Raw genomic sequence first — 24,838 nt, 5'->3', positions numbered from 1 at the left:
AAATCAGGCTGTAGGGACTTTACCAGCAGAACAACTCACTTTACAGCGACAGTCTAAATCCCTTCCTGTGAGATTTTACCATGCAAACATTTCTGTAATTTCAGTGTATGAAATCAGCACAAGCATAACTGAATATATTAGCATTATTAAAGCTAAGATAAAAGCAAAAAAACCCCAAGTGTGCTATTTATTCATTCTGCATCCAAACACTGGAGGAAAATAAAAGGATGCTAGTGATGGTAGCTATGAGCTTCTGCATCATTTCAGTGTATGGTTACAAATGATCAGGTTGGAGCAGTTTAACAAGTTTCTGCCTTTCAGATGAGAAAAAAAACCCAAACAAAACCCTGACTCTAAACAGGCCAAGTCCAATCAAAGCCAAAGGAAAATGAGTTTGTAAAAACAGCCCTTCAGTGGCCCCGGCAATATCAGAAATACTCTGACAGAGGTAATGATATTTTAATCTTTAAAGGAGGGAGCTAAAGTGACAACTCTACAAAAAAAACTTTGAATGGAAAAGAAAAGCTGGTGTACAGGTAGAAGAAGAGCTTGAAACCCTAGATTAATTGTTTAATGAAAGCAATTCAAGTTCCATTTTTCTTTGGAGGGCGGAAGAGGAGTTTGCAGGGGTCCAGGCTTCCAAGTGTCACCTACCCTCAGGACAAAGGATTGCTGCCAGGCATAGGCCCCACACTTGATTCTGTCTTGTAGCCAGATCACTGCAAGAGAAACACTACTAGCTGAGTTTTCCTTGCTCCTTGCTATAGCAGTGATCTCAAAAGCACCCAATGCTCCTTGGAAGTTAGCCGGTCAGCTCCCCCCCACAACAAAAAAAAAAAACAAACCCAAACTGGAGTGCATCAGCATTGATCCTCCACTCTACTCTTACCATATCCATGTGGAGCTTCAAATCAAGCGCGACAGAAAAACAGCATACATGGAAGAAATTCTGCTTAGAAGCATCCTTAACAATCTTTGCACTTCTCCCCATCCTTTCTAATTAACTTGAAATTGTACTTTATAAAATTCTCACTGATGTCTGAAAACAGTTATATACTAATGAAGACAAGGAAAAAGAGGTTTTACAGTAACAAAGAAAATTATTTTAATCCATGTTAACAGGTGATATTTAAAGTTACAGCTGGTGATAGTATTTCTGACAGACCAAGGGAAAGCTGTGTTAATAACAGGCACATTTGTGTTGTTTATAGGACTTATTTCATGCAAAGAGCATGCTTCAGAAAAAATGCAGGGTGAATGCAAGCAATCACAACAGGCCATTCATCATTCTGCCTGCTTTTTTGTTAATACATTCACAAAATTGCAACTGTGCTCATTCCACGAGGAAGAAGTTCACGGCAGAGGGATTAAAACAGACAACCTTTATCATCGTTCTCCAGCTGTCAGTCAGCCTTTTTTATCTGCCAGCATGTGTAGACAATATCAGCTCCATTAGCAATGCCACTCCTTTAGTGGCACTGGATTGAAACGATGACAACATCAAGCGGCTACGGCAAAAGGACACAAGACCACATAAATCCAGAAAGCTGAAGTAGTTAATTGGCTGTTTCTCAAACACCCACAGCAATCCACTTTGGTTCTATTGGTATACTAGTAATTAAAAAGCTAATTGCTATTTCATTTCGGAAGGCAAGAAACCCTAAGAATAAAGTCATGAGAAATGCAGCTTGCTGAAGTAAGACCAGTAACGCGCTCTGTTCTCCTCAATAGATCCCTGCAGTGTAAGTGAGCTATCACCTTGTGATGGTTTATGCAAATACATGTCACAAGAGTAATTAGCTGATCTGAAATCTAGGTGATACATCCTTCCCCTTTCTCCATCTGAGATCCCAGACAGGATTCTAGGTTTAAATGGAAAACTAACACTGTTATTCTATTTACTTTGGTGAAACCTCTTCTGGCTGATGTTCATAAGATAAAGGCCTTGGGCCAAAATTTTCTCTCACAAACGAATTCCCCCCACAGCTGCATAGAGTGTTTCAGGTACAGAAGCCCAAGCTGAACTTACCCTTTTGTTTGAAAACACCGTCACTGGTGAAAATGCTCGGCAACCTGGAATTTTACAGAAATACAAGTAACAGAATAATCTAAATCTCAATGTTTCAAGTGAAAGAAGACTTACAACTTTGTGAGCAGCAAAACCGCTTCAACGCATGCCCGACAGCTACGACTGAACAACATTGTCGTTGCTGTCTGCTAACGGTGTTGCCTTCCTCCTGATCATACAGCTAAACAGCGGAATGCTTGAACAAGCAAAAAAACACGCTGGGGTGAGCTGGTATCAGTACTGCTTCTGCTAGGCTATGCAGAGAAACAAGAAGTTGGGTCCTGAGCTACAAAGGGTGATGATATTATTAAGCTCTTGCAATGCAGAAGGGGCATTTACTCTGATGTTACTGAGAGCTTAAAAAGCAGAAGGGGGTATTCTGTGTGAGTTGGTGGGTGTGGTACAGCATGTGTGCAGAGGGAAAGAGAAACAGCAAACTCATGTTTTTACATGGTCCTCTGGAAAAGGAACCCTTGACGGCTTTTGAAAATAGCTGCCAGACCACTTAGGGAAGAAACGAGATTCAAAGACTACTTTTTTTTCCTGTAGGGAAAAAGGAATGCATACTGAAGAGTGGGAGATGTCAAAGTACTGCTTAGGGGAGAAGAAAGAAAAAGCCTAGAAATGCAAAACAGAAAACACTGACCTAGCAACACAGCCGGATCTATGTTTGATAGGGAGTAGGAAAGAATTGCTCTTGCATCAGCAAGCATTTGCAGCATGCCACATAAGGACATGGTGAAGTTGGAGGACACTGCTGGTATGCTCTACCACAAGAATATGCAGCATTGCTGTCACCAGCACTGTATAACTTGACAAAAATGTATTTTGAAAGTTGCCATAAGAAAGAAGGTATGGAAAAACTCACCTTTTACAGCAAGCCATTTCTATTCACATTGAACACCCCGTCTCATGAAAACACACATTTTATAATCCACTTGTAGTCTTATACTAACAAATTTATTTCATCATCAGAATACCTATCAGTGGCAGTATATTTATGAATGTCACCATTACCCACCCTAATATACATAGATCATACATAAGAATTGCTTGAAGGAGCAGTTACTCTTAGTAGTGTTGATTAAACCAGTTGTGAGTTACAGGCAGACACACAAAAAAGCAGGGCTAATCTTGCACTAGTTATGGAAGCAAAACTTCTGCCTCCCAAGTGCTTTTTATGGAAGAACAAAAGAAACCAAAAGTCAGTTGTTTAGGTTTTTTGATTTTTTTTTTAATGGAGTGTTGCTGAAAATCATTAGCTGAACAATAACAGCATTTTCTAGTCACAATTTAAAGTAAGATAAAGAAAATACAAATAATGGTATAAATAATATCAAGCAACAGCCTTTGCAGAAGTTGCTTAAGGCAATGGCTATAACTGACACTACAAATTCTGCTTCTCTGTCTACATATAGAAATCTGTACATTCAATAAATACAGCATCAGTTGATGCACTATTCAGTATGGGATACCTCTGATTTTACTGTGGATTAGAAGCTTCTGTTTTCTCATACAAATCCACAACAGAGTCATACAAGAAATTCAGTTATTGACAAAACTTATAGAGAAATTAACGCTCAGTGGCACTAACAGCAGGACACTCACAAGCTGGTGTTTTGCCTTCCTTACCTACTGCAGGGATGTCTACATCAGCGGATCCTCTGTCACTCATGCTGTAACTCTTAAGTATTAATGAGAAGGACTAGAGTTCTTATTTCAGCTTTTCCTCTTGATTCCTCTACATTTTTAGACTAGTCTCAAACATTTGGTCCACATTCGGTCCTTTTATTAACAGTAATTTTATAGCTACTTATAGAGATTATATTTCTTGGAAAGCAAATGGAACTATGATGCCAAATCTCCTCCATCTCTTCATGGGATGCCACGAAGAACTAGATTAACTATTGATGTAGATTAATCTTCACCCTAAAAAGTAAAAGGGGAAAAAAAAAAAAAAAAAAAAAAAAAAACAAAACGAAAAACAAGTCAGTTACAGGCACTCTCCCAAACCTCGTCATGGTTTCAGCTGTCGGGAAAGAGAAAAGCTTTTTGAAATGTATCTAATACATAAAAAACCCCACAACCAAATACCCTTGATATAAGCTATAATAGGATTTTGAAAAGCACTTAATAGCATGCAGGTTCTTTGGCAAACATTTATTATCAGATTATGAAAGCAGACCATGATTTATTTATTTATTTACACACACATATAATTACAAAACATTCTCAGTTAAGTGACAAGTCTATCAAATGTATCTGTTTCATATATTTGGGGTTAAAAAGACAAGACTTATTACATTATTTTTTTTTTTAAATCAAGTTTTCACTACCTAGTAAACCCTTGGGTTAAATTCTCCAACAGGATTAGTGCAACCACACAGTGCTTACTCCATCAGCATCGAGTTCCATCTTACTACACCTTATTGTAACAGTGTCCTAGCATTGTTATAAGCACCAACCACTACAGACAGCATTTTTTTTTTTGAAGACCATGGATAGTTTCCAAGAGATACCCACCTTTTGCTGGGCAAATGGTTCTAGCTGACCATTAGATTTCCATGGCAAGCAGGAAAATGAAGCATTTCCAGGCTTATTTCCTTTCTTCAATGTTTGTGAGAGAGAACCAGCTGCATACACTCACTGCAGGAGAAATGGGTGGAAGGCTGTACCCATTTTACACAAAGAGAGGGTAAGACTAAGCCATCCTCCATTACTTAGGGCGCTATACAAGACTCCTAGTCAGAGGACCTGGTTGTATCACTTCTAGGAGCCACCTCAATGTGAATGAAGACTGTAACCATTAGAGTGCCAAATAAGCATGTACCACAAATCTTTGTTCGTTTCCAAGGGCAACTGCTGAACTTCAAACTCCAATAGAAAGGATTCCCGGAGATCCACCTAAGCCCAGAACATTTATAACATAGCAAAATCTGCCACGTGATTGAAGCCACAGAACTTTACCTAATTAATGACTGTTGCTGGGAATCCTGCATTTTGTAATGAACTACAGCACCTAGAGCAGTTTGGAAGGTTGCAGTTAGAGCCTCTAACTCTGTGTCACACTTATTTTGGTTTGCAAAACAAAGATGGACACAGTTTAAGATGACGGATGCTGTAACATCCTTCCTGTCCCATCTGCATGAAGCACGAAAAAACCCTGTTAGAACACAGATGCTGCTGTTTGTGCCACAGAGCTGGGCCCAGGCTTGCCAAACACAATCCTGTAATGCCAACTACTGGCTAAGCCAGGAAGCAGGAGCCACTGTGATGCAGAACAGATGAAAACTATTGCTCATCACAATGAGAAATTCCAACTCCTAATATCCTCCATAAAAGAAAACTCAACTCCCGAGAAGTTTCTTGTTTGGTATCACAGAAAATGAAACAAAAGAGTGGGAGGGAAGAGAGCGAGTGGGGTATTTCTAGTGAGATCAGATCTGCATTTGTCACATAACCTAGTGCAGAGTGGAGCTGTTCTGGTCATGCATACCGTAACTCCTCTGCATGTTTTCTACCTCCCTGATTCAGAAAGACACATAAGTATACACATAACCTTTGAAATACATGTTTAATTACAACATATAGTTTACCTTTGAAACTAGAGGCACTGTCTAAGTCTAATTTTAACCAAAAATAATGTATTACACTTCTGGCATGATCATGATACAAAATCCAACTTCAAGGTTCAGAGAGTATAGTTCTGGACATCTGGCCTAAGCTTTTTTTTCCCCTCCAGAGAACCCAGAAAAAGGACAGGCAAGCATTCAACATAAACAAAACCTCCAAAACTTACAGGTTAGCTTTGTTGCTATCTTTCAGGACAAACTGCAGTTCAGAGCTTAAAATACGGGGCAGGGGAACCCTCATGTCCTCCCCATCTCTGCTTCAGTGTTACTTAACCTTTCATAAGTGTCTTCCATGGCTATGCAACATTTCTAGCAATGCGAAGTACATGTGTGGAAGGTCTAGAGAATAAGCTTAAAACCATGCCTTAAGGATTAGTATATGAACGCTTAGAATGGAATTCTGAGAACAACTGTGCTGTACACTGAAATATGGCACTTATTACTGTCAGTGCTTTTGACTAATCCTGAATTGAGATAATGCTAAACAGACCCAATTAGTTCAATAAAAAGAAAGCAACATTCAGTCTAGCAAAGTCATTCCATATAATATTTATTCTATGAAACAAAGAAGAAAACATAAGATTAAAAAAAATGTTCCATGCATTGCATATAATACAAAGAAAGACATTGTCACAAACAAAACAGAAAATAAGTAAGCAAAGCCCCCACTGAAAATCTTGAGAGCTCCACTCTCCACTTTGTACCATATACATGCAAAAAGCATACACAGGAGAAAGAGCAGTCTAAGGAAAGTGGCCAATATCTTGGATGAGTAAATCAACCCACAAAATGTTTGCCATTGCCTCTCTTATTGCAAGACCAAATTTATGCAACTTGTTTTCCTTGCAACCAGTTTTTGGCATTACCTTTTTCTGGGAAGCCAGGATAGCACAGCAGAATTTATATTAAGTTGCAGGCTAGAAAGATACTAGGGCCCAAAGTATAGGTAGATACAAAAAGAGGGCAGGGCATGATAGGTGGGAGGAGATGGCAGTTGTCCACTGCTGGAAGCAGGGTAGAGGGAGATGCTTTGACTATCTTACCAGAAGCAGGGGGAGAAAAATACCTCCTGCAAAAGAAGTATAGGCAGAAGCAGGGAAGATATCTAATACCTCTCTTGAAGAGCCCCGATAACATAAAAGACATGCTGCATTATAAAAGGATGCTGAAAGCAACATCTTTATTTAGGTTACAAATTACGCTACTATAAACCTTCTTACTGAAAGCTTTTGATCCAGTTCCTTCTCCTCAACCTACAGTACTCCATTTGGCTTTAGCAAAACTGTTACCAGATCCTCCTCTTGCTTTTATTTTACAGACTCCCACAACGGTTACTAACCATGTAACTTCTGACCACAAAGCCAGTGTAATTCTGGGCTCTGACACAAAAGTAGCCCCCATCTCTTATTGGGAATGCCCAAAAGCTGCCATAGCTGTATTTGGGGAAGGTGTGTAGAGAAAGGAAGAATAAGGCTCCACTTACACAAATTACCTTACACCTATTACCCCAAAAGCCTCACTCCATGCAGGTTTAGGAACACCACAATCAAAGAGTTTCATGTGGGGAGGAGCAAAGAGAAAACAGCAGACTGGGATCCTTCCCCCTGCACCCGGGGAATGCATCCACTTCTCTGACAACAGCATTCTTCTGCTAGCTACCAAGCTATCTCTGCTGCAGTGTGGAAGCTTCTGCATTGGCCTCCTGTGGATGATGCACCATGGGGGTAGATTGTTACAGTTACAAATGTGGTTTTCACATTGTTTCTTAAAAACATAATTCCAGGACTTCCTTTATTTTTTTAATTTACAGTAAAATGTAATTTAACCTGTAGCATGAACTATTACAAAATCAGAAGATGCAAGATATAAAATTGCCTGTGCTACACCTTAACTCTGTTCCTTTGCACATACATATCAGGAATATGACTTTATATCACATGATCTCTTCACCTTTCAATCCCCAGAAGAACCATATTTCATTCCCTGGACAAGCACAAATGAGGCAGAAAGAAGACTCCATAGGAAATTCCAAGTCCGGCATTTCTCCCTTTTCAATGCTTGCAGCTAGAATAATGTTTTCTTGATGGAGTTTTTAAAATTCAATTATGTTTTATGTGCTCCATTTACTTTGCATTAGGAAAACAGAAAATGCTGTAAAAGATTAAGGTCTCGGCTCTTGACAGGTCTCTACAGGCCTTGGTGAAACACAAAGATTGAGTCTTCTTTTAAAATAACTGCCCAGCTTCCTAGCTAGTGTAATTTCTATGTTGTCCATGTAAACATTACACAGAGTCTTTGTACCACCCACTAAGCTCTTTGCTTCAATCAACTATTTGTGCCCAAAAGCACATCCTTATGTTTCTTCCTACACCACAGCCATCCTCCTACACCACAAAAGATGTAACAAAATAGGAATTAATCATAGGCTGGATACTTACAGGGATTGCTGCAGTTTGCTTCTGTCTTCCCAGCCTTGGCAAGTTTGGTTGAGTTCTGCTGTGCTTTGCCCTGCTCCTCTCCAGTTAGCAGGGCTTTTATTTCAGAGGGGATTTTCCCTTGGTCCATCGCCATGCACCACTGCTTGTACTGAAATATGCAAACACATTAGGCATTAGCAAACTGCCAGGATCACATTAGCAGACAAAACAGAGCTGTAATCTTTACCTTCCGGTATATTCATTTACGGTTTGAATTTACTGGGCTGAAGCCTCTCACAAAAAAGCAGAGCACTAACGAGCTAAGCACGTGTCCATGGTTGCATACCTGGCTTCAGTAAATCCTGTTTCAGTCAATAAACTGCTACTCAGTGGCAGTACTAGACACAATACTTTAATTATTAAACAACATGGAACACTTTGTGCATTTTCTTGCTGCTGGCACGCCAGAATACCGTTCCAGTTCATGGCCTATTAAAACCAAATATTTCACATGATTCTGGGGCTGATTGACTATTAAGAGGTCCTTTCTGATTGTGCAAGGCACAGTTACAGCACGTGTGCCTTACTCCTAGTTCCTTCATCTTAAATTCTTCATTGGCAAATTGTGAATAACACTGAAAAACCTGTGGTCAGTTGGCTGACTTTCCACCCGATCCTAGCCCTATTCACTTGTGGTGATTAGCCCTGCCTATTCAAACAAACCTAATGCAAGGTCAAGGAAATATCCTCAGCTCCAGTGAAATTTCAATGGTATCTCAATATCACTGAGGAGCTGAGTCTCTATTTCAGATGAAACACTCTCGTCGGGTAACGCAGCTTATTTGGCCAAGACACCCGCCTTATACATGCTGTAAACACAGGACAGCTGTGCAACCATCTACACATGTAAACGCAGAGACTATCTTGCAAGAATCAACCTCCCCAACAGAGACTAAGGTCTGTGGGAAGCAATGACACGCTTTGGATATATGCCCCCCTTCATATTTTAATGCATCTCTTCCCAACCTCTACCTCTTTCTACCTCTGTCAAAGGTTTTCCAAAACAAACATTTCAAAAACAACAGACTCATATGTAATGGCTGTTTATTTGCTTGCTTCCAGTTCAAAACCAGTAGATAACTTGTGACACGAGGTTCATATTCAACATGCAAAATCAGCAAACAGCTGAGTGCATCTGTTACTGATGTTTTGATACCTTATGACTAGCCAAATCCCACTCTCAGTCACAGTGATTTCAAGAACAAATGTCCATGAGGGCAGGTCCCAAATAATACTGAGCGTTGGGTTAAATGATCGTTTCTTACCATTTCAAGCTCTTCTCTGAGAGCACAGATGGCTCGCTCTCTGCTTGAAACCAGCTCTTCCAGGTACTGGTACCTCAGCTTCTTCCTGGCTCTGCACTCTCTTGCACTCTGACGACTTCTTTCAAGCTTTGCCTTCAAGTCTATTTTGGCTGGTTTACGACCTCGCTTGCCTGGTTTCTTTACCTTGCCTCCAACCACCTGGAAAGGAAGGGTACATTAAAGATCCTGTTCTGCAGAGGGAATGCTGGAGCCATGTCATTTTGCCTACTAGGTGTCTCAAGTAGAAAATTTTGCATATACTTTCACTGATTCTGAGCAAGAGGAAAGATGTAGCTTGTTTAGGGGGATGACATATGAAGTCTTCAGTGACAGCATCAAAAACAAAAGGGAGGGATATGACTTCAATATGAAGTCAGTGCTTAAGCAGTCCTATTGTAAATGCTACTAATCTGATTTGGAGGAACAACATCACAGAACAGTTGAGGTTGCAAGGGACCTCTGGAAGTCATCTGGTCCAATCCCCCCTGCTCAGGCAGGGCCACCTAGAGCCAGTTGCGCACAACCACGTCCAGATGGCTTTTGAATATCTCCAAGAAAAGAGACCCCACCTCCTCTCTGGGCAACTTGTGTCAGTGCTCAGTCACCCTCACAGTAAAAAAATGTTTCCTGACGTTCAGAGAAACCCTCCTGTGTTTCAGTTTGTGCCCACTGCCTCTGGTCCTGGCACTGGGTACCACTGAAGACAGCCTGGCTCTGTCCTCTTTGCACCTTCCACTTCAGGTATCTGTACACACTGATGAGGTCCCCTGAGTCTTCTCTTCTCCAGACTAGACAGTCCCAGTCCTCTTAGCCTTTCCTCACAGGGGAGGTGCTCATTCATCATCTTAGTGGCCCTTTGCTGGACTCTCTCCAGCAGCTCCATTTCTCTCTTGTACTGGGGAGCCCAGAACTGGACACACTACTCCAGATATCTAGGAGGATATCTGGGACACATAGGAGACAGAGACCATCAGTCACATTCGTAGCAGAACTGTTTCATTATTACCAACAACTCCTGCCCCAATATAGTGTTTCTAGACTTGGCAAGTTCTATGCAGTTTAACACTTTAATTTGAAAGAAAAAAAATATTTATTTATATCAATATAATCCAAAACTTAGTTTTGCTGCAATAAAATGACCATAGTTTCAGCCTACTCAAAAGATGAAACTTGTCAGAATTACTCACTAGCCATCTGAGCTTCCTCAGTCCTGATTTCTTTCACAGAAATCTTCTGAAGATTCTCATTAAACAGGGAACTTGGTAACACTGAGTCCTACCTCTGCTGCCTCTATCCTGGTTGTACCTAACCACTCTGGCCACGTTTACCTTCAAAACAATACTACACAGCCTGGAAAACTGTCTTCTCACACCTCCTCATGCAACCTACACCAATGTTCAACTCTCCCAGCACCTGTTTTAGATGTCCCTTGCAGAACTGCAACCCCTACTTTCTTGTCTTACATACTGCAGGTTTTGCAATCATTTTCCCTTCTTTGTGGTTTCTTTTTTACAGGTCAGAAAGCTCCTCTTGCTACAAATACAAAAGAAGGGAATAGTTTCCTCAATGTTTACTCTATGCTTCCCCACCCAAATATTTTACTCTTAACATGAGAGCATGGCACGTGAAAGTCTTAAATATGGTCTGAAATTCAGTACAGTGGTCATCAGATAGCATCGCCCCATAAGCATTGCATCAGCCATACACCCTACCTCCCCTCTAAAGCAAGGATTTCTCTTTATTTGCATTCTGACCACACTGTTTGAATGGAGGGGGTGTGGAGAAACACACCTAACACACACCTACATACAAGAATTTCACTGCTGGCTTAGTGTTTCACCATACTGTGTATAGACAGTACTTTCTCTAATAGGCAGTGTTCAAAATATCAGAGTTCATAATAAAAAAAGGCACTTTTTACTGTCTGATGCTACAAAATAAGTCAGCTTTGACATTCAAAGAAGCCACTTGTTCTACAAACTTAGCAGGCTGCAATAAAAACAATAACATAGTGAACTGATGTGCTAGAATGAAGGAAATAAAGGATTGTACAATTGAGCCTATTCTTTCTTTGGAAAGTGAGTCAACAATCACATGCCAACATAATCCTACCCTCTCTATATTGCGTCTCCTAATTTATTCAGGAGTAGCTGCCTATCATAAGCAAATGGAGGAAAAGAAAGTACTTAATGGCCATCTAGTGATAATGAAACAAACATAATACATTCAGAAAAGCAAAGGACAAAAAATCAGTCTCTTTTACATTTGAACTGCTAAATACAGTTTGAATAATTCATTCACTCTACCAAGGTACTCTCCTTATGATCTTCTAGTTCAGATGCTATATTCACCAAAGCACTATAAAACTAACCAGCCATAGCTAAGGAGGAAAGAAGCTCTAAGGAAAGGAAAGCAACTGTCCCCTTTTGGGCGTGACAAGTACAGCTCCATCCTCTCAGGGAACCATGCTCATATTTGTGCGTAGTGTGATTTATACTCCTGGCTAAGCAGGAGTTAGAAATACACATAGCCTTCCCAGGAGGGTCTGTAGGCACTCACAATTTGCTATCCATTATTACTTGCACTTGAAAGATTTTTGGATATTACATTATAGACTACAGCCAAAGTACTTCAGTTCTCAAAGGCTTTTAGCGCCTGAGGCTTTTCTGTGCCAATGCAAGGTAGTTAAAAGTAAATCTCTGAATTCAAGAGCTAGATAAGGTCTTGTAAAGACATACACTCCAGCTCTCTTAAAAAAACCTTTGCCGCTCTGAGTTCTGACCCTCTAGAAGAGTGGGCTAGCACTTAAGGTCAGAGTCACAGCACACCGCATACTGCTGCATGAACAAAATAACAACAACTCAAGTCTTAGTCCTGCGCAGGAGCACGTCACAGCCATGCCCTTTCATCAGAATGTCAGACAGGTGACTAGTTGCTACCACGCTGTTTCTCACAAGCTGCAAGTTAAAGCCATTTGGAAATAGCACTCAACCCTTCCACAGCCAGCATCTTGGGCAGGCACCAGCAATGAAAAGCACTCTCAAGCAGCACGGCTTCACATCACTTAAATCCATCCAACACCACAATCTCACAAAATAATTGCTTTTTAAGGACCTGTTATTTTAAAGCATCTTTCGTATGTTTATGTGTAGCTGGTGCCTTTTTTAAGGTAGGGGGTGACATCAACACAGAAAACATACAAAGGGCAAGGGAGAGCGGATCTTTACATGAGTACAATATCAAGTGAGCTTGTACAAATGGAGTTTAAAGGCATGTTTTTATACACAGATCTAGAGATGTGAACATAAAACTGTTAAAGGCACTTCATAGTCTGCAAGGAAATTAGACGATGGTGTAGACTGCTTTGCGCATTGCAAATGCATCCTGGATCCACAGTTATCAGTTAACTGCTTTCCCTTTAGTCACTCGAGAGTTTTCTACAGATAGGTGTACTAATTGCTCTCTCTTCCCCCAAGATCTTTTACCACTGCAGCAGCCCTGCACACAAGCTCTTTTATGGGAGGAAAAAGGCTTGTACCTCTTGGGTCATTGCTTGCCAATGCTCTAACCACCAGGACTATGGAAATAATGGAAAGCTTCCTTCCCTCTTAACTCTGACTTTAAGCAGCAAGACCCTAATAACCTGTCTTCACACCACCCCAAAGACTCATAGTGTCTTTGTGACTCCTGAACTGGAGTTCACCATACAATTAGGCATCATCCTGTGTAGCTTGGTGGTAAGTGATTTAATCAAATCCTGCATCTTTAACAGTTTTTCCTCACCAGTATTTAAAAGCTCCTGCTGTAACCTTAAGCAACCCCGCTGGGGAAAAAAAGACCTGATAAAGCCTTTGCCATCATCCCACATTACTATATCTCCCTGGCTTCTAGTCATGTTTGCCTACTCAGTTGCTATGCTGATGTGACAGAAAGAAGACAAAGCAGAAGTGCTAGCTGACGTTGAACATGGCAGCAGACCAAGAAAACAACAAGCAAGCAAACATTTTTTGCTCTCTTTGTATTCCTCCAGGGTTTATAAAGGGATGGGATCTATGAGCATTCAGCAGCAGGGATTTGGGTTTTTTTCAGGGGGTCATATGTAATCAAGACCCAGAAAAATATTAATCATAAAATTGGTCATAGAAATATTAATAATGACATGCATTTGTCAGAAATCTGACCAAGCTCCTATTTCAGATCACTCAGACTTCAGAAGGTAGGAAAACATAACTCCCTCCCTTTTTAATACTGTACTTGGATCACAACATCATTCTTGCCTGGCATCAGTGTTCAGGTACAAAAGTATTTGACTTGGAATTGGAAATAGCTTCCATTACTTGCCCTGATATAGAAAAAACCCTCAGATTTCTGGATTTTTTTTATTTACACACACCCCAGAAGGGGTTCAGCAGATCTCTACAGAAGCACTGCCAGACTGGATGATAATGAGGTCCTCCTTTGGAAGGCGACGGATAGATAGATAGATATAAGATGTGGCTAGTAGAATTCATGCCTCCGAAGAAGTGAGCCATTCGGATAGAAAATCGTGATAAAGCTGGCCTCACCATGACATCTGCAGGTTTTGGACAATTTGGCAGATTAAAACAATGCTATCCGAAGCATGTTCAGCACTGCTGATGAGCAGTGTTGATCATGTTGACCAGTTCAATATTTTCCAGCAGCTCTCAGTTCATTCACAGGTAAACAAATAGCTCTTAAGTGCCAGTACTTGAGATCCAGCTCAGGAAATCATCTTAAGACAACTCTTGTTTGTGTTAGTGGCTGAAGGTATAGGGCTGCAGAATCTAACTTAGCACGGAGATGATGATCAACTACAGAATTTATAAAAAACTATCCAAATTATTAGCAAGAAATAAAAACAAACCTGAGCACTGCATTACAGTAGAGGGGGAAAGAACCTATTCACACTTGCAAACATTTTCTCAAAAATCAACAATCAAATGAAGTTAGTCGCAAGTCTAATAAAGATTAACTTATCTGATCTGCTAAGTCACAGCATACCATTCACAGCAGCAGTACAAAACCCAGCTAGAAAGTATGCTGGTTATTCCTCCATTGCATGACATTTTATGTGCTTAACATGGATTATTTAGTTAACTTTCACTGGCAGACAAAATGCATCCAATAGTGATCCAAATATGTAAGATCCTAGTTAGTGAGCAAGCACTTTATGTGTCTTAAGCAGATGTCAATAGAAATTAATCCTAAAACTCTAATCATACAAAGTGATTAATGTACTAAGCATGTAATCTTTAGTCTTCTTCACGCAACTGTGCTATCTTTGCTGAAATGTCTATTTTTAAAAAGCATAAGGTAAGAATAAACATCAAGTTTTCATAGTGTTGTGCAGGCATCCACAAGTCAAGATGGGTAAGCGTTACGGTTCAGGGTAGGAATCGCTATTTAGACTCTGCAGCAATCACCCAGATGCCACCTTACCGCTCAACAGTTTAGACTCCTCCTCTTCCCCCCAGGAAGGTCATACAGCCTCACAAGGGGAAGCATGTCCATCAACACATCACATGCCTTCTCACAGTTTATGTTAACAGAATCCAAGCGCTTCTTTAAACCCCTCTCTGTTAAAGCTCAAAAGAGGTAACAGGAATGGTCAACTAACACTCTACTACGTGTATCCTTTGAGCCCACTGCAAACATGAAATAAAACTGTTCTAGTTGTTCTATGGGGTTTAAGCTCATCCATTTTACTTACCCATTGCAAACGTGAGAAAGCAGACACATCATCCAAGCAGTGCTGACCAGCAACTTGTTAGAACATTTGAATATTTGAAATTGCCCATCTCAAATTGTAACTAAAGCTATTTAGGTTTTATATTTCCAGGCAAGCAGCAGACCTGACATGATCAGACATGATCCTAGATGGATCCTTCCTAGATGGGAGAATTCTCCAGCACTTTGCAAACCTGTATACTGTGAAAAAGCGATGAAGTGTGAAAATATGGTGACCCACCTCCTTAACAACTGAGGTTATTATGAAAACAGACCCTGTGCTTCACTCTCCACACTAGCTTTCAGCCCCTCCTGAGAGCTCTGACGTTCCTCAGAGTTGATTCCAGGATCGCCTGAGAGATCGCCCCTGTCTTTGTGATCTCAGTCACCCACAACAGTGAGGGTCACAGGCAGAGACATGCTAGAGGACATCTCATGAAGGAAGACCCATCAAACCCTCTATTTTAAGCACAAGATTTCACATCTGACTTGCTCCCACACTCCTGCCAAGGGATGCCTGCATCCTTGCCATTTATGACTTAGAACAAAACTCCCCCTGCCTCACACACAACTGGGTATTTGATGTTTCAAAGCTAGGCAGTAGGGAAAGCAGCGCAACTCCTCCTGTGCAGCCTTCTGCTGTGGCCTTACCCTGCCCTAACACCAAATGCTCCCCCAAAATGGAAAACATGCACAAACCCCAGAGCAAGACATCGACAGATGCTCAATCCATAAATATAAACGACCATACGAACAATTTATCTGAGGGCTTGCTTTTTCAAATTCATTGAACACCTGAAAACATGCTGACCTTACCTATCTAAAGGCTTTTATTTCACTTCACACATTACAAGTTTGTAGAAATTTAGAAGTAGTCACACCTCAAGACCAACGTCCTTGTCCAAGGCCCTGGGACCAGCTTGATGGAGAGCAAACAGTCTGAGCTTTCAACAGCCACAGCCTCTTTTACAGCTATAAAGAATTTGCTTCTTCATTTATGGGATGCAGCAATTTCTTTACAAGCAAAAGAAAGCCAACAACCAGGAACCAGTCTGTTCAAAGTTGAAAAACTAACCTGAAATTAAAACAAGTGCAAAAGACTGAGATCTACTCTTAAAAAAAAAAATCTGAAGAGTGGGCTGTTTTATTGTCATCAGAACTGGATAACAAAAGGTTTTCCTAAGTCTGCTTTTTTACCTTAATTTGTATATCCAACACATAAAGCTGCCTTGAACTAGCAGGGCATTTGAAAAAGCTGTTGAGTGCATTTCACTAAATTTTCATTCCCATTCAAAAAAGTAATCAATTATTACATTCCTCTGCCAAGATTAAGAATGATGCACTATATATTAATAAAAAAGTAATCCTACTTTAAATTTAAAAATACCATTTTAAATATAATATTTGTCCCCAAAATACACTTTTTCTTAAAACTCAATCTACTCATTCATATTTTGGCTCAGTTAAGCGTATCTTTGAAGAAAAATATATTTCATCTAAACGTTTTGAAAACTCAGGCTATCTTTTCCTTACAGGTCAAGATTATTTGTAATAAAAGAGAGCAACCCCAAAATTTTGTTGTTGTTGTTGGTTTGGCTTTTGTTTGCTTGTTTTTAATTTCACTGGAATAACAAAAAAGTGATCTAGTGTTAAGAATTTTTTTTTTATTTCTCATTGCTACCCATAAACTGAGAAGTTAATTACTCACATAAGTATTGCCAGAGCGTACCCTATAAAAACTTCAATAATTAATACAAAAGATTGCAGTTAGCTATGTAGAACTGTATTTTAACAGTTACCAACAAGAGTTATTTATCAATTAAGACAAATGTGAAAAATATTTCTTACCCTAATACAAACCCCCTGGCTTCCCAATGCATATAATGAAAATATATGTAGTTTTGTAAACTAACCAAGTAATTTCACCTATAGAGGCTGAAATCACAGTAACACACTTTCTCTTTTTTCCTGTGTCTAAATACTTCAGATACACGTTAAGTGTTACTTCAACAGAGATTAATTGCCAAGGAAGAGCTGCATCACTAAACTCCCTTACAAAACCAGTAGCTCAAACCACAGCAAGAAGTGAAACCAGTACCTGAGCAAGCCCTAGTTTCAGAGCAACTCTATAGGAGAAAGAAGAGAAGGTCATATTTTGGGTTTGGTTGGGGGTTTTTATGTGTATAATTTAAGAACATCCTTTAAAACTGGAACATGAAAGTTTTCTAGATCTGACATTCAGACATTCTACCTCTCCCTTTCTTTCTATTTCCTTCCCACTTTGAGGAATACATTAAGATGAACTGTTTTTCGATAGCTCTTAAACTGGGTACAGCTAAACTATAGTGCACTAAGAATTAGGGAAAACATTACAGCCTGCAAGCCCAATTCTAAATTCTTTATATCATGTAGATGAACGAAAATGCTGAACTTGGGTGGATGCGCTTGTAGAATGGTTACTTCACTACTCATGTAATTGAGTTATCTTGTTTTTTACAGGGAAATTCCCTTCACAGTCACACTCATTCAATTCACAGATAAGACTTTTCAATCCCACACGCTAACCCTCAATAAGGGGGAAAAATGTGACTCAGTGGAACTTTTGGAAGATTTCAAAGACATGCTGGCCCAAGCTGTAAGATCGCACTGGCTATAGGATGAAATATAAATAGTGCTTGCCTCATCCTGACAAAGCAACATGCAACAGGAAGAGGCCTCCCAAGAGAAATGGGATCTCTTAAACGGAGCCACGAAACCCTTAGAGCAACCTGCAGCCTCATGAACTTGTTCTGAAAGGAACCACAGCCCTTCAAAACAACTATAGCGAAGCCTTTCACAGGAGCAGACACTTACTGACAAGTATCAGCTATTTTCAATAGCAGTTATGAGGATCCAATATCACCCAAGGTTATTAACTACTGAAAAACCTTATGAGGTAACAAAGATTTTCAAACTTTTCCTCAGGTACAGCCATACCCAGTAGTTCTGGGCAGGCCCTTTTTCACTGCCATTGTTCTCCCAAGCATCTCAGCAGTAAGCATTAAATAAAAACATCATACTACAAAACTGTACTTGAGACCGAATATAGGAAGAGTAAATATTCCACTCTGATGTTGAGTGAAGAAGAAAAAAACACACCCAACAATTATTCAAAGGAAAAAAGAGCAAAGACTCATCTTACTGACTTGATGAAAAGATTTAGTTTATTTTGTAAATGCATCAAAAAAAATGTATCAGAAAAAAAAACAGATTAACAGGACTTCACAAAATACAACAATAGATCAAAAATTGTATTTTAAATGAAAAATCTGGAAGTTATCTGTTACAAGTAAGTTAATTCTGATATAGGAGAAACGAAGTGTTCTTAACAGTAAAAAGAAATAAAAATCAGCTAATTCTTATGAGCTATATATGCCTCTAGAATGAAATCTTCTGGATCTTCTAGACTACTCCCTGATCATATAAACTTTGACATAGTTCTCACAGTTGTGAGCATTTTGTTGACTTCAGTGATGCAGATTCCCCCCACCTTCCTTTGCAGCTTTCAGATAAGGCCTCAATAAAACCAAATAGTATATATGTTAATTTGGCAAATCATCATGAACCTTACGTATACTTGCGATCCATTCTGTGGATCCTCTGTACTGCCAAATTATTGATCACTTCTAAATTTCTTAGATTTATTCCTTAAGAAATTACATCAAGTATTTTTTCCCCTTCGAATTAAGGTGGATCAGCACAGGCAGTGCAATTTTGTTTAACTAAAATTCAAGTGGGAAGAAAACCAGGTGGCTTGAGAACAGACAAGGTACCACAGGCCTGTGACTACCACAGGACCTGTTTTAATACTCAAGCCAAGCTCAGAATTTATTACGAGTCAGAAGACAGCTGCCTCACAGCCTACCCCAAGTGTGGTTTCACCTGGCTCACTCCTGGGGACTTAAGCTATCTCCGGCAGAAAACCCAGGATAGTACCATAACCACCACTCTACTGAGGTAATACTCAAACCCAACTGGGAGTTTCAGTTGCAAAACACTGAACAGTTATGTTTTGTAAACTAACCAAGTAATTTCACCTATAGAGGCTGAAATCACAGTAACACACTTTCTCCTTTTTCCTGTGTCTAAATACTTCAGATACACGTTACGCTTGACACAGCAGTTATGCTTTCAGTCCTCACACAGGCCCTGTAGGTCCTGCTTTAGGGGCACCCCAGTGCAAGCAGGCAGAGGAGGCATTCCTCCTGTATCTTCTGATGGTTCCCTCTGCTTAAATGGAAGGCCTGTACTTTCAGGGATGCCACTGTGCTGTTCTTATAAGAAGATGCAGGAAGAATCACTGCAAGGTTGCAACCCAAGCTCCTACCCTACTACCTTACCATTTTTCCATGGTTGCTATTTACCGAAATTCGGTGTGCTATAGGAAGGAACACGATCCACCACACCAGATCAGACCACTGGCCTATATCCAGCTTCTGGCCCATGCCTGGAGCTTTAAGGAAAAGCCAGAAGCAGCATCCAAGCACTATGCTCCATTGCGGGCAGCAAGCGAGGTGAGCGAAGGGAACAACCCCCTCTTCCTACCAGCAGCGACCAGAGGCCTTCAAGAGATTTCAGAGAAGCTTACTTCAAAAGCCTTTAGCAGGAGCACTCCCCTCACTCGCAGTTCCCTATTAATTATTATGAAGCTTTCTGGGGGCTTACATCACACACTTGCTCGCCGCTTAGAGCTTGGATCCGCCGAGCTCAGGCGCAGGAGGGCTACCCGGGCTCCCTGCACCGCCTCACTGGCTGTCCTCGGCTCCAAACCGGCCCCAGCCCCGGTGCAGGCCCCACAGCCCCTTACCTTGCTGTCATCCATGTGTGCCGCCGGCCCGGCCCCACACCGCCGCAGGCCCCGCACGGGGAGCGCACCGGAGCCGCCAGCCCCCGCACCAGCGGACACCGGCACTCACAGACCCCCAGCGCGGCCCACTGCCACCGCCATCGCCCGCCGCGCTGTTTGTTTACAGCCGCCCGCCCCTCCCCGCGCTGGGAGGACGGGGGTGCGGCGGCGGAGCAGTGCACGCTGGGAAGAGTAGTCTTGCTCGGCCCCGCCGCCATTAGCCGCTACCGAGGTGAGGGCGGGAGGAACTACATCCCCGCTGGGGTGAGGCGGGGAGCGGCACGACGATTGGTCCCCGCCTCGCTGGGCGGGAGAACTACATTTCCCAGAAGGCCCGCGGGCGGGTTGCTCCCCTCCCTCACCCAAGAGACGGCCGCCTTCCTCAGCCCCAGCCGGCGCGGCAACAGCAGCCCGGCCGGCCCGATGGGTGTCATTGTCCCCGCCAGTCCTCCTCTGGCGCTCGCACAGGCTGTCTCGACCCCTAATTTTAACCCCATTCTTTCCTGCCACTGATGTGACCACCACCAGCGCCTCCTTGCCCTCCGTGTCCAAGCTAGCCGGCGTGCCTGACTGCAGCCCTGCCCCGCAGCAGCCTGTTACAGAGCCATTAAGGTTCCAGCTGAGCAGCTGTGTAATGGCTTGAGCCTTAAAAACAAAACAAAACAAAAAACCCCAACAAATTAACTTTTCTGCTATTGTTTGCCTGCCTTTGCCCTTCGAGTTCCTGAAACCAGAACTGAGTCTTCCTGCTCGCTCGCGGGCTGTCCTGGGCCTGCGATCCCGAGCTGCGCCAAGTCTAAACTCACAGTCCCTGTAATCCTCAGAGCATACTGGGTTTCTTCTCCTTTTTGTGTCGGCACATACCAGAAAAGGTTAATGCTGAACGCTTCCGATGCAAAGCCAAGCTGTGGCCCCCACCCCCACCAGGTCCCTTGAAATTAGGCCCCTGCTTGCTCAAAAGACACATGTGCCGCAGCAAACAGTTCTGTAAACATGGTCCGTGTTTCAAGTTCGCAGTGAAACCTGAAGCTAGGCATGTTTCATGTTGCTGCATGTTTCTTTTTATTCATGCAACTCTATTCACAAGAATTTCCCATGACTTAATCTCTCTTACATGCAATTGTTAGGGCTAAAGGCTTTGTCATGGGATTTTCCCCCTGAATCACAGACCTTCCTCTTGGAGGGATATGCTTTCTGGATGGCAGAGACAAAGCACTTTTAGAAGCTTTTTTTTCTATAACCTTATATGCTTTTCAGTTGTCAAAGACAAGGCAGTTTGCACACTGCTTCCTATCTGCCTGTCCAACAACGATGAATCAGTTCTTGCAACTCTGCCCCTGAAATAATAATAATAAAAAAGCCAGGCTGATTGGTAGGTTAAGCAAGAGGCACCAGCTAATAAAGTGGAAGGAATAGCTCGCTATGAGCTTGCCTAGGTTGTCTCCTGTGATCCCCTCCCCCATCTTTGCCTTCAAATTCTTGAAGAAGGCAGTGAGGCGCCTCGTACCACCTTTGGCACTATCCTGGGGCCATAAAGCTGCCTTTAAAAGCCATTTGGGGGTTTCCCTGGTGAAGGGAAATATTGAGTGGCAAAGAGCCAACACAGCTCACTTAGGCAACCCTCTGTTGCAACATGAGTGGAGGAAGGAGATTAGACAGAGCCCTGATGCTGATTCAGAAAGGCCAGAATCCTTTTAACCAGCAAATTAAAGTTACAGCTGCATCTTTTCCTTCCACTAGATTACCCTACACTACCCATTCTGCTTTATATCACTTAAGATGCAGAGCTCTCACCTTCTGACCAGCATAAGCACAAGTTCCCTGCCTAAACACCTAAGAGCTTCCATATTTTAGCACAGAACAACTGAAGATAACGCATTGCAAGCTGCTTTTCTGCTATGGCTGTGCTGTCCTCCTGGATGAATGCAAACATGCAAATTGAATGGGAGTCTGTCAGAAAGAGCAGTTGTAAATGAAATTGAATATTATATATGTGCACATATATAGCGCACAAGCTTATGATGTTTTAAACTGATTTTAACAGCTAGAAGAAAGTACTTTACAGAGCAAATAGCAAGCTCTCGGAGTTTACTGCCACAGGACACTGTAAGGCAGAGTTTTCAACAGGTTCAAAAAAGGATTAGACAGATTTGTGTTTCATAAAGAGGTACTAAAGGGATGTATTCTCCACCTTCCCTAATCTAACAGTTTGGGATACTGGGGATGTATGAGAGGAGCAGAGCACAGAAAAAGGCCAAGTTCACGTATTCTCCTTAAAAAGCGTCTCCTCCTGCCACTCCCAGAGACAGCATACTGAACTAAATGGACCCATGGTCTGACCCAGCAGGGCTTTTCTTTTTTTCATGTTGTCTAACAGGTCAACATTTTGACCCTCAGAGACTCACAAGTGAATTAAGATTTTTAAGTAAAACTTTGTTGGTTAAAGGCAGATGATCTGTGTACCAGACTAACTCACCCTCACTAACTGCAGGTTACTGTTTTTCTGAGTAAGTGCTCATTCCTAAGTGATTCCCTGAGACATCCTGATGGTTTTATTGCTAAACCATAGTGATGCACACCAAGGAAACACTACCATGCATTAAACGCAATGTCACAAATTGTCTTACGCAATAACTACCGGCAGTTCCCTGCTCAAATGAATTATATTTATTAAAAGAAGGGCTGTGCTTCTGAGATTCAGAGAGACTTTGAGGTATATAAATAAACTGGGTTCAGTGATCAGGCAATAGTTTAAAAATCATGGCTTGTGTCAATGTGACTAAAAAAGAGATATAACTCACTGGGTGATTTTGCACCATGTGCTCGTTAGTTGCAGTGATGTCAACACGTCCCAAAGAGGTGTTTATTCTCTCTTTCTAGAACTGTAAATGTTTTAATTTGGGCAAATGGAAATCTGTTCCTCTGAAAGCCTACCTGAGATAAGAATAACTCTTGCAACCTGTTGGTATCAAGACAGCATTTTGCTGAAATTCCTCCCCTGTCCATTTGTGGAGTCTTTGCAGATTCGGAGCCTTTGAGATCAGGTCATTCATAAATGGGAAAACAAGGATTCAGTTAAGATATTTTCTTGTTTGCTTTCCAAATGTATCAAGATGCCAATTGCTTTAATAGAGATGCTATCTCATTTGCTATGTGGGGAAAGATTATGCAAGAACAGCCTGCCTTTCGATCCCTTTTTTTTTTTTGCAGAACCAATAAAGAAATTGCATTGTCCTATACCCTTTAATTTGATACCCAAGAAACATTTCTGGAAATACAAAAAGAAACTCCCTGTCATTCAGGTTTTAGACTGTCGATACTGAGACAGAGAATACCCACAACTTGCCATTTATATTTATATTTATATCACTGGGGAGTGACAAAAATGTTTATTTCCATAAGATTCTATATCTTATTGCCACTGATATAACTATGATAAAAGTGATATGATAAACTATGATAAATATAAGCAGATTTTTTTCTTTTACATTAGAGAAATAAGCCATATATGCTAAAGCTCTGGTAAACACATGAACAGCACCTGCTAACAAATCCAGTGATTGATCACCTTGTTGGTATGATTAAAAGAAAATTCTGTTTAAAATACAAGCTCTTTGAAAGCTTTAAAATCTAATCAGTGTTTGAACAAAGCACAGCGCATTGGGAGCCTGATCTGTGACTACTTGTTATACACTGTATAATTAAATGTTGATTAGGGTTTGCTCCCATATTTGCTAAATGTTCTACTTTGTGACAAGATGAGCACCTTCTGTAGTTACACATCCTTGAAGTCACATCTACAAGGGGAGTTCTTCCTGTTTAGCTATTGCAAATTAACTTCTCAAGTAAAATGGACTCAAAATAAGTTAATTTGGAATAATAAGCTCTTGTCCTGTGCATACACACACACAGAGAAAAGTTACAGCTTTATCTAACCAAACTAACTTTCCCATGTAAGCAAAATCTTGAAACAGCGCTCAAGATTTGCTGAATGGATAGGATATTTGTAAATTTTATTGCATGAAAATGTTCGTGCTGCAGCTGGAAATGAGCTACTTCTGTTTTCGAACTAGCTAGTAGAAGTGAGAAAAAAAAAGTCAGATGCTCCTGTGCTTTAGGCATGTGATTGGTAGTTCTAAGCAAGATAGAGTGGAAAACTAGGAATGGTTCAAAAAGGCATTTCAATAATATGGATTTCATGCAGAATTTAAACTAAATATAAAAAACTGAGAACCAAAGAGCAAGACAAACAAATCACTGATTAAGAAGATGACGAAGAGTGGGTTAAAGTTCAATGCGGTGCGCAAGTGAATAAAATTTAATCTTGTTCCGAAACAACAAACAAACAGAGCAGCACAATATGCCATGTTCAGGAATGTGAGAGCCATGTTGTATCTGGCACTTGAACAACAGAGAATTATTGCTGCTGATATGGTAATTGCAGAGGTACAGAAAAAAGTGGGTGGATCATGTGAAATTCATGAAATACTTGAGGTGAACTTACAGCAGGATTAGTCTTTTTCTTTTAATTGTGTACATTGATCTCTATGCACAACTGGTTTAGTAAAAAAAGCATATTGTTCATTCTCAAGAGGTTTAAAAATCCACTTCAGCTCAGTGTCACTTTTTGTTCTTAAGATATTTTGCAACGTGCTTCTCCCCTTTGGCCTACGCAAAGAAATATGCCTGCATACGCATACCTATTACAGCCAGCCAGAAACTGC

At 41.0% G+C, this 24,838-nt stretch overlaps 1 protein-coding gene across 3 annotated transcripts; it reads right to left on the bottom strand.

Moving 5' to 3' along the window:
- Positions 1 to 3,280: 3,280 nt before the first annotated feature.
- CREBL2 (cAMP responsive element binding protein like 2) lies at positions 3,281 to 20,276 on the bottom strand. Of its 3 annotated transcripts, XR_008576707.1 has the most exons (5): positions 20,076 to 20,276; positions 9,443 to 9,640; positions 8,139 to 8,286; positions 4,592 to 4,714; positions 3,281 to 3,997 (listed from the first exon to the last, which is right to left on the bottom strand). XR_008576707.1 is itself a non-coding variant. In XM_054822837.1 (4 exons), the coding sequence occupies exons 1-4, from the start codon at positions 20,088 to 20,090 to the stop codon at positions 3,993 to 3,995; spliced, it is 366 nt and encodes a 121-aa protein (XP_054678812.1). In that variant the 5' UTR covers positions 20,091 to 20,276; the 3' UTR covers positions 3,281 to 3,992. The 3 variants fall into 3 exon arrangements, 2 of the variants coding, with proteins under 2 accessions (XP_054678812.1, XP_054678822.1); XM_054822837.1 differs by lacking the exon at positions 4,592 to 4,714; XM_054822847.1 differs by lacking the exons at positions 3,281 to 3,997; positions 4,592 to 4,714 and adding an exon at positions 6,234 to 7,402.
- Positions 20,277 to 24,838: the final 4,562 nt, after the last annotated feature.

The sequence above is a fragment of the Grus americana genome, chromosome 1, assembly GCF_028858705.1.
Source record: "Grus americana isolate bGruAme1 chromosome 1, bGruAme1.mat, whole genome shotgun sequence".
Lineage (NCBI taxonomy): Eukaryota > Metazoa > Chordata > Aves > Gruiformes > Gruidae > Grus > Grus americana.
The sequence above is the reverse complement of the archived record's forward strand: the minus strand, read 5'-3'. Positions and strand labels throughout refer to the sequence as shown.

Bases quoted from the DNA above. Each gene is read 5' to 3' on its own strand.
- CREBL2 (XM_054822837.1), bottom strand. The intron at 8,287-9,442 runs GTAAGAAACGAT...TGCATATTTCAG, and splicing joins TCAGAGAAGAGCTTGAAATG to TACAAGCAGTGGTGCATGGC.